Genomic DNA, 17087 nt, shown 5'->3' on the forward strand with positions numbered 1-17087 from the left:
CACCTTATCACTTTCTTATCACTTTTCACTCTGTCTCCTAACACTGCTTAGTAACTAGACCCCTTGGTCACAGGTGTGTCTGGGAGGACAAAGCATGGACCGGCCACGAGCATCCTGATTTGTAAATTTGCAAATGTATTGGTCACGGGTATGAACGTTATGTCTACACTCGCTGGAGAAACAAATAAAAATAAACATTGGCTTTGAGGTCCATACAGCGGTACAGTGGTTATAGCCAGCGTGATCCACCCAGTGATCAGTTCCACTTAGACCAACTTCATCTTCTGGAATTAGGACTGCCGCAAGAGCACGTACCCATGTAATGCTGCAGGGAAAACTGCTAATTGACTGCTCTGCATGGTACTGTAGTTCAGCCACCTGGATCATATATCTGCTCACCATTAGTCTTTGAATGCACGTATATCATTATAAAAAAGATCCAACATTCCAGACAAGAATGCAGAAATAAGTCCAAGTAAAAACTAGGGTTAGAAATGGAATGCTAACAGATGGTGGATTTCTCCTCTTGTCTCTCAGGGGGGTGCTGGTGGGGGCTGTCACCGTTCTGCATTTTTTTGCAGCAAAGAACTTTTTTGAATACTTCCTTGAAGCTTTGAGACAGGAACCCATAGAGGATGGGGTAGACACAGCTTTTCAAGTAAGATATGAGGCTGACTACATAGTAGACTTCTTCATCAATATGAAAGTTGTAAACGGTTGTTGACATAATTTCAAGCACATGCGTGGGAAGCCAGACAATGACATAGACCAGGCACAAGACCACGATCATAACCGTGTTCTCCTTGAGGCTACCAAAAGCCGTTTCGGTTGGCTTCTCCAGGTTCCTGGCCCGGACTGCTGTCAGAATGAGGAAGATAAGTATCAATGTCAGAGGCACCAGAAAAGCCATGGTGAATGTATAGGATATTACTGTGATTTTCCAGAAGGCGTCAGGATTTGGCCAAAAGATCTTACAGTTGTTATACTCATCCATATCAGCGTGGATAAATGTAGGAATCCCCAGCAGCAAACAGAGGATCCATACACCAAGACTGGTCAACGAAGCTGCCTTAAGTCCACATCTCTTTTCTGAAATAGCTGGGAAATAGAGCTGGATGAAGACACTGATGGACATGACGACCAGGAAGTAGATACTGGAAAAAGTCGTTAAAGTCGTCAAGGTCCAGAACAGTCGGCACATGAAAGCTCCCAGGGGCCAGTAGGAACTGGCTATTTCAGTGGCAAAAAATAGTAAACAGAACATATGGAAAAGGTCTCCCAGGGCCAGGCTGAACACGTAAATGTTGGTGGTCGTCCACATTTTTCTAAACCTCAATACTATATACAGGACCAGAGCATTACCAACGAGGCCCACTGCAAAGACCAAGAGGTACGGGATGAAAAATTTGGATACGTTATAATCAACTTCCACGGTTTCATTAAAATCGTCATATAATAGGCTTAGGTTTTCCATACTTGTGTTCTCGGTAAAATTTTCCATCGCTGTTTGGTAAATTTGCTCCATTTTCTGCAATGCAAATGAAACAAAACATTATTTACAATGAGAAATTCAACTTACAGTCTAGTGATCCTGCATCAGACTATCACTCAGCTTTTAAGCAAAGCCAAAACGAATGACAAAAAGTTATCAGTTTCTGAATGGCTATAGGTTACACTGTGCAAACGCAAAGTGGATAAGTGGGACGTTTCTGAGATCAGGGGTAGGCTATGTGTGCCACTCCAGCTGCTGTGGAACTACATATCCCAGTATGGTCTGCCACAGGTTTGCTGTTTAGGTAATCTCTGTAGACCAAAGGAATGGTGAAGTGAATATTTGCTCTTTGGGGATTTGCAGACATCAGACACATTTCTGTCAAAAACAGTACAGGGTTACTATATACAGTAGGATTGCAATATGGCCTCTGATAAGTCATTCCTTCTACAGTCCCTACATTAGTCCACACTGTGGCCTGTCCAAACCACACCCCAATTCCCTGACCTATGTCTCCATCCGCCCAAACCACACCCATTGCTAGCAAAACCACACCCCTTTTCTGCCAGAGATCAGGACTGTGCAAAGAAAATTTGGACAGTTTCTACATATGGCTAATGAGTATGAATTAGCATGTTCAATGCATGGATGGGTGCAGTTGGTAGATATGAGCACAGATCATTAAATTGTGGCCTCCTGCGCTTTGAGAGCCAATCAGAGATGTGCGCTCTGCACGGTAGGGGGGTACACCGATTTGCCCAATCACACTCACTGTGTGCGAATCGGTACTGCATTCGTTTACACATGCCAAAACGGGACAAAATCGACCTAGCCCGTGATTCGTCCGAACTCTGCCCAATGGGGGGCAAAGACACACACTTTTGATTGAAACTCAACACTTGTGGTGGCCAGTGAATCAGAACTGTCCCATGAAAGTCAGGACAGTTTGAATATTTAGTACTGTCACAGACTGCAATTGGGATAGTTGGGAGGTATAATATCTTATTGTGGGGTAGATGTATCAAACCTTCCAGAGAGATAAAGTGGAGAAGTTACCCATAGCGACCAATCAGTTTCTGCCTGTCATTTTATACACTGTACTAGAAAAATGACAGCTAGAAGCTTGTTGGTTGCTATGGGAAACTTCTTCACTTTATCTCTCTCCAAGGTTTGATACATCTCCCCTAGAGTGTCTGGCCCAGGGCAGGGCCAGATTTGTACGCTATTAGCATAGTAGCTGAGTCTTTGGGCGCAGCAAGCGAGGCTAAAATATGCTAATGCCGCAGAAGGCGCCTTGTGTAAATAAACGCCTCCTGCCGGCTTCTGTGATCTGCTGTTTCATCCAAGGATGCAGCATCGCATCACTCTGCAATGACCATCGGTCATCTGAATAACCTTCAGCTTACTCAGGATGGCCCTTGCTTTCACGCAGTTGCAGCCAGTGAAGCTGCATACAAGGACGCAGCCACTGGCTTCGGCGCTCCCAGAAAATGGGGACACCACACCTCCGTTTTCTGGTACGCTGCCTTATGCCACCCCTGCTATGCCCTCCAAACGACCGTAGCCTGTCAATCAGGCTACGGCTTCTGGGCACCTAGAGCGAACTCGCAGACACCGATTGTCGCATGAGGACTACAGATCCTGCGCATGCGCCAATTGGCCACCAATGGAGTTGTATGCAAACCATCGGGTTTGCGTGCAACTCTGCATCAGGGCCAGGGTGAGATGTACTAAGCCTTGGAGAGAAATTAAGTGGATGGAGATAAAGTACCAACCAATCAGCTCCTAACTGTCATTTTTCAAACAACAGCCTGTAAAGTGACTGGTTGGTACTTTATCTCTCTCCAATGTATCTCTCTCCAATGTATCTCTCTCCAAGGCTTAGTTGTCGAAGCCGGATGATAGGCTGACACCAAATCGTGTAAATTAATATCTGGCGACGCCATTTTGTGTTGCCTCTGACGACGCCATTTTGCGTCGTCGGCACGATATCATTGTGTACAATGCTATATTTAATTATTAGCGTCGTGCATCTGTTTTGCTACCGCATAATGTTGAAAGTCCAATCAAAACTTATACGCACATTAGATAATACATACAAGGCGCACAACGCATAGTTGCGCTGTACATCAAAGCAGACAAGCACAAAGCACATAGACGCACAACGCATACTAGCGAATTTACACAATATTCTCACTCTCACACATGCAATCACTTATAACAAATTTCCCAAGCATTAAGGTTAATATTAGAGGTTTTATTAGCAAATACTTATGTTGTGAAATGTAATGTATATGATATTTAATGTACATAAGCTAGTAGACATGTCATGTTTGGTACCATTCTAAATCACTGTTTATTTGCAGATCTCCGGTTCTATCGGCAAGGAGATCGCATCATGTGTCTGCAAGTAAATTAGTGGTTAGAATGTAAATCTGTATGTAGTGTCTTTTATTAGTTTAAACAAGTTCTTCGGCGGGAAAACCACACAAAGCAACATTGAGGAACTGGGACATACCCGCTGTATCAGGGCCGGCTCCATGGTTCGGAGCACTCTGTGCCGGCCCTCGAGAAGGCGCCCTAACATTGCGCGCGACAGAATTTGGGGGCATGGCCTAATTACCATAGGCCATGCCCCCTGTGTGACGTTATTTGAAGGCGTGCCTGCATGGCAAATAACGTCAGGCTGGGGGTAAAGCCCAGCACTCCGTCACTGGCTGGGCTTCCCCCAGCCCTCTCCCGTTAGTGAATGGTTGCCGCGTGCATGCGTGCGCATCCATTCACACTCCGGGGGTCCGGCACCACCACACAGCTGCGACGGTGGGGGTCCCCAACCTCCGATTTGACCACCCACTTAAATCGGGATGCTGGGGAGGGGTGCCGCCCCTCTACGGGTGGCACCCCTGTGCGACCGCACTGGTCGAACACCCCTAGAGCCGGCCCTGCGCTGTATAAACTATCCAATGACCTGCATCGTACCACAATATTTTCATTAGCAAGACCCAATGGAAACCTGTTAACTAGTTTCTTTGTTCTGTAAGGTATATAGCCTGAGTACTGGTTATAGTATAGAGCCATTCTTCTTGGATGACCACCGGCTTCTGGATAGACAACTGTATACTGGGACCAGTGCGCACGCGTATGTATAGGCTTGTACCTTTTGTATTTACTTGCTTTTTGCGCTAATTGTCTAGATCACAGCGTGCTATACTTTTCATTGAACAATATAACTTTTTGTGCTTTGGAACCACAATTGGATTGGAAAGCAATTATTTCTTATGCGACTTGTAGCGCTAAACAGCGACATTTGGGTATAGGGATTTAGAGGTATCAATATAGTACATAGACCCCTGTACTAGGGGTGTGCACCGGCCACTTTTCGTGTTTTGTGTTTTGGTTTTGGATCTGGATCTTTCTTCGTGTTTTGGATCTGGATTGGTTTTGCCAAAACCACCCTTCCGTGTTTTGGGTTCTGGGTTTTGTGTTTTGGATCTGTATTTTTTTGAAAAAAAGCATAAAAACAGCTAAAATCACAGAATTTGTAGGTTTTTCTGCTCCTATGCTATTATTAACCTCAATAACCTTAATTTCCACTCATTTCCAGTCTATTCTGAATACCTCACACCTCACAATAGTGTTTTTATGTCCAAAAGGTTGCACCGAGGTAGCTGGATGACTATGCTAAGCGACACGAGTGGGCGGCACAAACACGTGACCCATCTAGGCGTGACACTGCAGTGGCAGACAGGATGGCATTGAAAAACTAGGCCCCAAACTGTACATAATGCAAAGAAAAAAAAGAGGTGCAAGATGGAATTGTCCTTGGGCCCTCCCACCCACCCTTATGTTGTATAAACAGGACATGCACACTTTAACAAACCAATCATTTCAGCGCCAGGGTCTGCCACACAACTGTGGCTGAAATGATTGGTTCGTTTGGGCCCCCACAAAACAAGCTGGCAATTTATCTGTCCCTGCACAAACTGGCTCTACGGAGGCAAGATGTCATCCTCATCCTCCTCATCCACCGATTCCTCACCCTCTTCAGTGTGTACATCCTCATCCTCACAGAGTATTAATTCGTCCCTGCTGGAACCACAGGTCCCTCTGTACGTTCTGGAGGCTGGTCTCCCTGGAAGAGTTGATAATTCATTTTATGAACATCATCTTCTCCACATTTTGTGGAAGCAACCTCCTACGCCTTTCGCTGACAAGGTTCCCGGCTGCACTAAACACTCTTTCGGAGTACACACTGGAGGGGGGGCAACTCAGGTAAAATAGAGCCAGTTTGTACAGGGACCTCCAAATTGCTTCTTTTTCCTGCCAGTACAGGTACGGACTGTCTGACATGCCTACTTGGATGCTGTCACCGATGTAATCCTTTAACAGACAGACGCACACGCTTGTCGCTGCTGCTTTAAGGATGCAGGTGCGGCTACAGCCCACACAATTCACAAAGACCGAAAAAAAAAGAACAATATTTTAATTGTTTGTGTAGCACACTTTGAGGGTGTCACCACCCTTTAACAGACAGACGTACGCTTGTCGCTGCTGCTTTGAGGATGCAGGTGGAATCTAGATGGGATTTGGAACCGAGGACACACTACCTCCATCAATTGTCTAAATCCCACTGCACTAATGTCGGATACCGGACGCACGTCTAACACCAACATAGCAGTCAAGGCCTCAGTTATACGTTTTGCTTCAGGATGACTGCTGTCGTACTTCATCCTCATCGCTAGGGACTGTTGGAGGGTCAATTGTTTAGTAAAAGTAGTGATGTTCCTACTTCCTCTCTGGGATGATGAACAATTCCCAGCAGCAGCAACAGCACTACGAGGAAGTGGTTCTTGATCTTTCCCTATTTTATTTTTATCGGAGAAAGTTTGGTCCTCCATTTATGTTATATTGATATATATACGTGCGGCTAAAGCGCACACAAACACAGAAAATATTTTTTTATTTTTGCTGGAGAGTAGTGCACTTTGTGGGTTACACCACCCTTTAAGAAATGAGCCAGCCGGCTCTTTACTTATGGGACACAGGCGCACGCTTGGCGCTGCTCCTTTGTTGATGCACGTGCAGCCACAGTGCACACAAGTCACAAACACAGAAAATATATATTTTTTTGGTTTGGAGTGTACTTTGGGGGTTACAGAACCCTTTAACGGTCAAGCCAGCCGGCCCTTTACTTATGACACAGGCGCACGCTTGGCACTACTTTGTTGATGCACGTGCGGCTACTGCGCACACAATTCACAAACACAGAAAATAATTTTTTTTTGGTTTGGACTGGAGTGTACTTTCGGGGGTTACAGCACCCTTTAACGGTCTAGCCAGCCGGCCCTTTACTTATGACACAGGCGCACGCTTGGCACTACTTTGTTGATGCACGTGCGGCTACTGCGCACACAATTCACAAACACAGAAAATTATTTTTTTTTTATTTGGACTGGACTGTACTTTCGGGGGTTACAGCACCCTTAACGGTCAAGCCAGCCGGCCCTTTACTTATGACACAGGCGCACGCTTGGCACTACTTTGTTGATGCACGTGCGGCTACTGCGCACACAATTCACAAACACAGAAAATAATTTTTTTTTTGGTTTGGACTGGAGTGTACTTTCGGGGGTTACAGCACCCTTAACGGTCAAGCCAGCCGGCCCTTTACTTATGACACAGGCGCACGCTTGGCACTACTTTGTTGATGCACGTGCGGCTACTGCGCACACAATTCACAAACACAGAAAATAATTTTTTTTTTGGTTTGGACTGGAGTGTACTTTCGGGGGTTACAGCACCCTTAACGGTCAAGCCAGCCGGCCCTTTACTTATGACACAGGCGCACGCTTGGCACTACTTTGTTGATGCACGTGCGGCTACTGCGCACACAATTCACAAACACAGAAAATAATTTTTTTTTTGGTTTGGACTGGAGTGTACTTTGGGGGTTACAGCACCCTTTAACGGTCAAGCCAGCCGGCCCTTTACTTATGACACAGGCGCACACTTGGCACTACTTTGTTGATGCACGTGCGGCTACTGCGCACACAATTCACAAACACAGAAAATAATTTTTTTTTTGGTTTGGACTGGAGTGTACTTTGGGGGTTACAGCACCCTTTAACGGTCAAGCAAGCCGGCCCTTTACTTATGACACAGGCGCACGCTTGGCACTACTTTGTTGATGCACGTGCGGCTACTGCGCACACAATTCACAAACACAGAAAATAATTTTTTTTTTGGTTTGGACTGGAGTGTACTTTCGGGGGTTACAGCACCCTTTAACGGTCAAGCCAGCCGGCCCTTTACTTATGACACAGGCGCACGCTTGGCACTACTTTGTTGATGCACGTGCGGCTACTGCGCACACAATTCACAAACACAGAAAATAATTTTTTTTTTGGTTTGGACTGGAGTGTACTTTCGGGGGTTACAGCACCCTTAACGGTCAAGCCAGCCGGCCCTTTACTTATGACACAGGCGCACGCTTGGCACTACTTTGTTGATGCACGTGCGGCTACTGCGCACACAATTCACAAACACAGAAAATAATTTTTTTTTTGGTTTGGACTGGAGTGTACTTTCGGGGGTTCCAGCACCCTTAACGGTCAAGCCAGCCGGCCCTTTACTTATGACACAGGCGCACGCTTGGCACTACTTTGTTGATGCACGTGCGGCTACTGCGCACACAATTCACAAACACAGAAAATTATTTTTTTTTTGGTTTGGCCTGGAGTGTACTTTGGGGGTTTCAGCACCCTTTAACGGTCAAGCCAGCCGGCCCTTTACTTATGACACAGGCGCACGCTTGGCACTACTTTGTTGATGCACATGCGGCTACTGCGCACACAATTCACAAACACAGAAAATAATTTTTTTTTTGGTTTGGACTGGAGTGTACTTTCGGGGGTTACAGCACCCTTAACGGTCAAGCCAGCCGGCCCTTTACTTATGACACAGGCGCACGCTTGGCACTACTTTGTTGATGCACGTGCGGCTACTGCGCACACAATTCACAAACACAGAAAATAATTTTTTTTTTGGTTTGGACTGGAGTGTACTTTCGGGGGTTACATCACCCTTTAACGGTCAAGCCAGCCGGCCCTTTACTTATGACACAGGCGCACGCTTGGCACTACTTTGTTGATGCACGTGCGGCTACTGCGCACACAATTCACAAACACAGAAAATATTTTTTTTTTTGGTTTGGACTGGAGTGTACTTTCGGGGGTTACAGCACCCTTAACGGTCAAGCCAGCCGGCCCTTTACTTATGACACAGGCGCACGCTTGGCACTACTTTGTTGATGCACGTGCGGCTACTGCGCACACAATTCACAAACACAGAAAATAATTTTTTTTTTGGTTTGGACTGGAGTGTACTTTCGGGGGTTCCAGCACCCTTAACGGTCAAGCCAGCCGGCCCTTTACTTATGACACAGGCGCACGCTTGGCACTACTTTGTTGATGCACGTGCGGCTACTGCGCACACAATTCACAAACACAGAAAATAATTTTTTTTTTGGTTTGGACTGGAGTGTACTTTGGGGGTTACAGCACCCTTTAACGGTCAAGCCAGCCGGCCCTTTACTTATGACACAGGCGCACGCTTGGCACTACTTTGTTGATGCACATGCGGCTACTGCGCACACAATTCACAAACACAGAAAATAATTTTTTTTTTGGTTTGGACTGGAGTGTACTTTCGGGGGTTACAGCACCCTTAACGGTCAAGCCAGCCGGCCCTTTACTTATGACACAGGCGCACGCTTGGCACTACTTTGTTGATGCACGTGCGGCTACTGCGCACACAATTCACAAACACAGAAAATAATTTTTTTTTTGGTTTGGACTGGAGTGTACTTTCGGGGGTTACAGCACCCTTAACGGTCAAGCCAGCCGGCCCTTTACTTATGACACAGGCGCACGCTTGGCACTACTTTGTTGATGCACGTGCGGCTACTGCGCACACAATTCACAAACACAGAAAATATTTTTTTTTTTGGTTTGGACTGGAGTGTACTTTCGGGGGTTACAGCACCCTTAACGGTCAAGCCAGCCGGCCCTTTACTTATGACACAGGCGCACGCTTGGCACTACTTTGTTGATGCACGTGCGGCTACTGCGCACACAATTCACAAACACAGAAAATATATTATTTTTTTAGCACTTGGGGGGAGCACCCCTGATGGACAGAGCACCCCCTGGACAACACTACAGCACCCCTTTAGGACTGGGACACTGCACAGGACTTTGGAGTGGACACAGCCCCTATGGAGAACTGACTGCACAACACAGTCCAGCCAGCCCCTATGGACTTTGAAGTAGTGGACACAGCCCCTATTAACAACAGCTGCACAGCACAACACAGCCAGCCCCTAAGGACTTTGAAGTAGTGGACAACAGCAGCACTACACTACACTACACTACACAGCCCTAACTCCCACCCTCCCTCTTCACTGTCCACAGCCGAGTGAGAAAATGGCGCCGACGCGGGTACCTTATATAGGATCCAAAACCCGCGAGACTCGGAAGGCGGGATGATGACGTTTTGCCTCGATTTCAGATCCGAGTCAGGCGGGAAAAGTCGAGCCTGATTCGGATCGGACTCGGATCGGGGGGGCTCGGGGGGGTTCGGATTTCAGAAATCCGAACCCGCTCACCCCTACCCTGTACACAATGTATATAAGCAGCCATGTGTAGGTCACATTACAGTATGGGAAACACAAGGTCATCTTCATGGATCACTAGGGGCTTAAGGGGATGAAATGAAATAGAACAATGGCATTCCTCATAACAGGCCAGTACAGACAGCAGGAAGTAGAGGATCTAACAGCAACAATGGAAGCTGTATGTATGTATCTCTCTCCAAGGCTTAGTACATAGACCCCTGTGCACAATGTATAAAAGTAGCCATGTGTAGGTCACATTACAGTATGGGAAACACAAGGTCATCTTCCTGGATCACTAGGGACTTAAGGGGATGAAATGAAACAGAACAATGGCATTCCTCATAACAGGCCAGTACAGACACCAGGAAATAGAGGATCTAACAGCAACAATGGAAGCTGTATGTATGTAGGATGAACAGCTTGATCCAATTTGAATCAAAACCATAGTTTCCATAGTGTCCAACTTCTGCATATTATATTGCAAGTTTTGCCATACAATATATTTAAAAAAGTACTTTTCAATCAGATTAGGTAACGATCTACTGTATACCATGATGTGTGTTGTATGACTAAAGGCTCTGCTGAGACAGTATTGTACTAGTGACGCACTTAGATGCACCATCGCAGCAGCAGAAAGTCCATGGAAACTATAGTAGCTAATTACAGGAGACATTTGATGAATAACATTGGGCTGGACACATCACACTACTGCAGTAAATGTGACCATCTAATACCTTTTCACTCGGTCGCACCTGGGATTTTGTACATGGCTCCATCCCAGGTGCTACCCGGCTGAAACTCCTTTCAGACTGGCATCAGCGCTTCCAATGTACGGGTGGCATTGTCCCAGGTTACCCATTCACACTGCAACACAAGCCGAGTACAACCCGTGTGCAATCCTTCTCGTGACCAGGGTGCTTATTTCAACCTGGCCCTTTCACACTGCACAGTAACCCGGGTTGCTGCGCGCTCACGTGCAATAACCCAGATTATTGCTGCAAGTGTGAAATGGGTATAACAGAACTGGCAACATAACTCACCCTCTCTGTCAGTGGCGTCACAAGGGGGGTGCTGGCCGCACCCGGCATACTTGCCTATTCCCCCAGACTGCCGTGAGCCTCCCGAAAATCGGGTGGCGCTCCCAGCACCCCGCAAGAGTAGTCAAGTCCCACGGAATGACGCTGGTCCCCCGCGACGGCACACAAAAGTGGTTGGTGGGCGGTCCGGGGGAGTGATGATGCGATTTGCACTGAATCGCTCATTGTTGCCCCGCCTCTTGCTTTATAATACCGATAATATCAGCATTATAAAGCGTGGGACGGGGCCGCAATGACGCGATCGCACCGACACGCCCCCGCTCCACCTGCTTAAACCTCCTCCCACCCTCCCTGCTACCCTCCCTGCTGCACCAACCTGACAGCCCCCTCTCGTATGGGGCTGCCAGAATGTCGGTAAAGTGTGGCACCCAAGTGGGTGACACGAAAGTGCCGACTCCTCCTCAGTGACAGGAGCACTGTAGCATTATGTGTAGCACTCGGCTCCTGACACAGTGAGGGAGCCGGCACTGCACGCAGACTGGTCCCCGGGGGCAGTCCGCATATCCGGGACCCCCGGAGTGACTAAAAGGGGGTTCGTGATGTGAGGCCACGCCCTCTGTGCACTACAACCCTCCCTGCACTGGGTATCACCACGGGGAGGGATGTCACTGCGCTCTGTACCGATAATACACTGTATATGCTCACTGTACAATGCAACATAATCAGTAACACCTGATGGACATACTGTAGCTACTGTTACACTTTTCTATATGTATGTATCATCAGTCGTTTCATTATTATTCTGCTGTAAAATATACGCCCACATGTAAATTAAAAGTAGAGCTCCATGCAAGAGTGCTTTACCCTCAGCAACGTGATTAACTCATTTGTCTGACAACCCTGCACAGAGCCATTAATATTTCACCTTCTCCAGGATGTGGGTCTGGAGTGTCCTGCAAGCTGAAGTACCACAGTACAGAGGGCCTGATTCAAAGCCGCTCGCTGTTTGAGAGCGCTCGCTCTGAATCAGGGCGAGGATTTTTTTTTTCCAGCCTCCAGGCCGCTCGCTAAGCTGTGGGTGACCACCCACAGCTTTTGCGAGCGGCCTGGCGATCATCGCGATCATCCGGCTTGTGAGGAGACCCTGTGGTAGGTTCTCAGCTCTTGTAAGCCCGAGTGGACTTCCTGCTCTGATAGAGCAGGAAATCCACTACTGACATCACGTGTGATGTCAGTAGGGCCGCCCACAAACGCCAGGCGTTCCTAAGGGAACGCCTGCGTTTGTGCAGCCACCCCCCCGCCTACAAAATGGGGCAAGTTGTTAATCAACATCGACAGTCTCCCCGTCTTTTAGCGAGACCCGCAGCCACGGATATGCCGTCGCAGTGCGGGTCTCGCGCATGTGCACGCCGGAGGCAGTGCATGCGCAGTCGGGGACCATCAACCCACTTATGAGAGCTGTGTGCTCGCGAGCGGGTTATGAATCAGGCCCAGAATCTCCATAATCGGTGTTGTGCAGGCGTGGGAGCCCACTGCTTCTATTACACTTTAAAAAAAATAAATGATGTTGTGTTGCATTCTTCTTTAAATGACAATTCATTTTATTTAAAGGTAGTGGACCCCCTGCTAAATCTCATTTACTGTAGTCTGCATGGATACCATGAAGGCATACTTGCCAACTCTCCCTCATTGTCAGGGAGACTCCCTGAAATAGCAGCAATCTCCCTGTCTCCCTGAAGAGTCTACCAATCTCCCTCATTTCACCTTACCACCATTATGACACTGTTATATAAAAGAAAAGACAGGGATATATACATTCAAATAGGATCATTAGTATAATTTCCCTGCATTGGTTATAGGCACTATGATCCCTATGGTTACATGTATTTTCTGAGAAGTGTCAGTGTGTTTTCATCAACAAGTAGATCTTACATCCACATGTAAATGAGCCCCAAAGCAGTTAGTAAGTCAATTTTATAACACGCCTCTCACGTGTAGCAGTACATGCCTACTTTACCACAGCGCTCATAGGTGCTGCTTTCACAATCTCCCTGAAATGCTTTTTCAAAAGTAGGCAAGTATGCATGAAGGACACAGTAAGTAGTGATCAAAGCCTCCATTTTGATAAATCTATAGTTATATGTTGCAGAAGAGACTCAGATGATTAAAAAAAAACTTTGATGCAAAGAGATTAACAAACCTCTTCTCTCAATGTACCTCCAACGTGATCCTCATCCAACCCCTCTGTACAAGATCTGCATCTCTCATCAACACTCATCACCCGCTCCCATTCACAAGACCTTACAACAGGACTTTCCTCTAGTCTCCAAACCTTCCCGGAAAGCTCAACTTTTTAGGCAAGGTTATCTAATTCCCAAACCATCTTGGTAAGTTTGTGTTGTACCTGATTACCACCGTCTACACAGTTCTTGCAAACCTTGTGTTTATTCTCTTTATATACTCATACTAGTGATGCCCAAAGCAACACACTGTAGCTGTGTCTGCATTGTAAACCCCACTAAGCTCTTTATCCACTGCAAATTGGCACTGGCGGTTCTGCCCCTTCTGCATGACGTAATGTGCTCAGGGGGCATGGCCGGCACAAGGTGCTAGTCAGCCCAGTTACGGTGCTGGGTTCAATTCCCATCACAATCCTAACTGTGTGGAGTTTGTATGTTCTCCCCATGCGGTGCTTCAGTTTCTTAAAACTATCCAAACATATACTGGTAGGTTAATTGGCTCCTGATAAAAATGAACCCTGGTGTGTGTGTGTCCATGCAGTAGGGAACAGAGGAGCTGATTCAGACCCGCTCGCTAGATGCATTCGCTCGCTCCCAGCTTATCCAAATCCAGCGCACACTCAGCAAGGCAGGCGATCTTACGCCAAGGCATTGGCATGTCCACTATGTCTTGGCGTGCAATTACATTGTGTTTGCAGACGCCCACCACCCAGTCTTAAGACGCCCACTTGCGCACGTCATCTCCTGGAAGTGCATGAAACCATTGGTACATCGAGCACCATCGGATGTGCTCGCAGCGCTTGAGGTTGACTATACCTTGCCGCAAGCACTGCGATCACTTCAGTGTGAAATACAACTAGGTGACGTGTACTATGACGCTGCCTGTTAATTATGCACGCCTCTGAAACGGCGTTGAAACACTCAGGCACGCCTGCGTTCATACCTTCACTCCCCCGTTTGTAGTGGCCTGCCCTTGTTACCACCCACAAACGGCCTCTCCTGTCACTCATTCAACTGGGCTGTCTATGCTGGGCGAGCGAGCGCTTCCCGATCTTTCGCAGTGGTTTGCGCACGTGCATTGCGATGCATATGCATTCGCAGATTGCAAAAAATGGCCAACAACGAGTGATCGCATCCTAGCGAGCGGGTCTGAATCAGCTCCATAGTTTGTAAGATCTGCTGGGGCAGGGGCTGATGTGAATGTCCAAATATTCTATGAAAAGCGACGAAGAATATGTGTGCGCTACAAAAAATAACTATAATAAATAAAATAGACCGTTGCTTGTCAACTGGGTTTGCAGATAGTTAGAATTTTTGAAGAACTTCATCCCCAGTTTAATGACCCTCCCCCATAGACTAAATCATCTGTGGGCTACAAGACAATGTCAGCAGAGCATAGAAGCTGATTGTACTGTGCGTGTCATGTGGGGAGACATTTCATCTACTCACATTTCATTCTTTAGAGCCCAATTCTGCGAAGTTGGGAACAGAGAAATCTTTCGTTCCATTGTAACACAGGTATAAAGGCAAAAACAAACCAACATCGATCAAACGCAGCTCATCTTTTATAATATATATATATACACTTTTCCATTGCAGTACAACGCAGCCAGTACTGTACCTGCAATGTAACCTGACAAGCCCCCAGAACTAGAGATTAGAGAACAGGATGCCAACTGCCAATTGATTTACCCACGATCAATACACATGAAGTCAAATTTTTTATTTGGTTTCAAAAACACAAGTTAAGGCCCCCATACATCACAGATTGATTGCAGCAATCGTGCAATTTGCAATCAATTGTGTATAAAAATCTTTCCCTTTTTCAATCGATTGCAGATTGCACAATTGCCACAATCGATTGAAAAAGGGAAAGATTTTTATACACAATCTCTGATGTATGGGGGCCTTAATAAGATAACCTGACACCTTATTAGCACTGCTGGGATTTTCGGTTCAGTAGAAGTTTTGGTTTAAATGCACTAATGCGTCAGTACATTTTTATAGCTTGACATTAAATAACCTGAGGTATTAACTCTTTTTCTGGTTCACGAGACATATTCTCATTTTATTAACTGTGTTTAAAAAACTTTAAATGGTTATTATAAGGAAAGCGAGACTAGATCATTGTCTCAGTGGTAACAGGAGATCTTTCATATAGTCAGATTTCTTCATAACCTGAGGAATTAAAAGGCAGGTAAAGATGCAGTAACTTACATGACCCAAAAGATGCCTCCCCTGTGCCTGCTGGCACTCTCTCCCTAGAAGAAATATTCGGGGCACGCCGTAGACTCTGCCAGGGTCTGATGTCTCTAATCCAATGATTGCAATTGAGGAACTTACATCTCCCCATTCATATTTTGGAATCTTTCCTGGTAGTACTTCCCACAGTAGAATATGTGCCCCTCCTTAACTGCCAGAGCTCAGGGGTCTGGGAGTGGTTGGGGAAAGGAGTATTTTCATTGGACTGAAGTTTTATCAGGGTCTGTTTGTGAAAACCACATGTAGTGGCTGCAGTATTAACCCTATCCATGTAACTGGCAGACCAGTACTTTAGCTATATTGCATTTAAGAAGAGAACATTTTTAACTACTCACGGCTTAGATTGCCCGTTTGGGAGCAGGGACCATTTTCCTCAGTATTGTGTCCCTGTATTATAATAATCATAAGTTGTAATCAATGTAAAGCACTAGGAAGTATGTTGGCGCTAAAGAATTAAGGGGCATATGTATCAAAGCTTGATGTGAGATAAAATTGTGAAATATATATCACCAACCAATCAGCTCCAAACTATCATTTCTTAAACACAGCCTGCAAAATGTAATGCTGGGCATACACGGCAAGATAAAATGTCTGTCAGACCGACAGACATTTTATCTGGCCGGCTGCCAGCCGCAGATGTCCGCGGCATACACTGTGAGAGAAATCTCACAGTGTATAGCCCGACATCTGCACTCCGCCCCCGGGGGAGGAGACATTTCCCTGTTCCTTCCGTAGGAAGGAACACAGGAAATGTCTATCTGTCGGCCGCGCTGGGCATACATTGCCCGATGCGGCCGACAGTTACCGGGTAAATATCGCATTGGACGGGCATGCTGGACAATCCAGCATGCCCGACTGAGCAATATTTAACCCTCGGTCACCCCCCCCACGCTACAATTATCGCGGCGATCCGCCGATATCGGGCGGATCGTCCCGATAATTGCAGCGTGAATGGCCAGGTTAGAAGCTGATTGGTTGGTGATATATATCTCACGATTTTACCTCACATCAAGCTTTGATACATATGCCCCTAAAGTGATAAGGTGCCAGCCAATCAGCTCCTAACTATCATTTCTTAAACACAGCCTGCAAAATGTAAGTTAGAAGCTTATTGGTTGGTGATAAATATCTGACAATTTTATCTCACATCAAGCTTTGATACATATGCCCCTAAATGTTAATATGTTTAACACCACACTGCATCACACAATGGGGCTAATTATCGGCGCTGACCAATTCAATTAGCGACTTATACCTTGCAGTAATTACCAGTGGCCGTATGTACTTTTCCTCGCAGCCTCAGGAGCTGAGAGGAAACGTCCACATAAAAATGCACCTCTGGTAATTAATGCGCGTGGAAGCCTATTCGATTCTGCATTTTA

The 17087-nt window shown here is 46.4% G+C and overlaps 1 protein-coding gene across 1 annotated transcript; it reads right to left on the minus strand.

Annotated features, from left to right (window-relative positions):
* Positions 1-34: 34 nt before the first annotated feature.
* Positions 35-15788, minus strand: LOC148535129 (somatostatin receptor type 5-like). The gene is made up of 2 exons (XM_088464950.1): positions 15661-15788; positions 35-1528 (listed from the first exon to the last, which is right to left on the minus strand). Exon 2 carries the CDS (start codon positions 1523-1525, stop codon positions 503-505), a length of 1023 nt encoding a protein of 340 aa, XP_088321076.1. The 5' UTR covers positions 1526-1528; positions 15661-15788; the 3' UTR covers positions 35-502.
* Positions 15789-17087: the final 1299 nt, after the last annotated feature.

This window comes from Taudactylus pleione, unplaced genomic scaffold (genome assembly GCF_031769625.1).
Source record: "Taudactylus pleione unplaced genomic scaffold, aTauple2 ptg000061l, whole genome shotgun sequence".
NCBI lineage: Eukaryota > Metazoa > Chordata > Amphibia > Anura > Myobatrachidae > Taudactylus > Taudactylus pleione.

Excerpts from the sequence above, each read along its gene's own strand:
- LOC148535129 (XM_088464950.1), bottom strand. The coding sequence starts at position 1,525 with ATGGAGCAAATTTACCAAACAGCGATGGAAAATTTTACCGAGAACACA.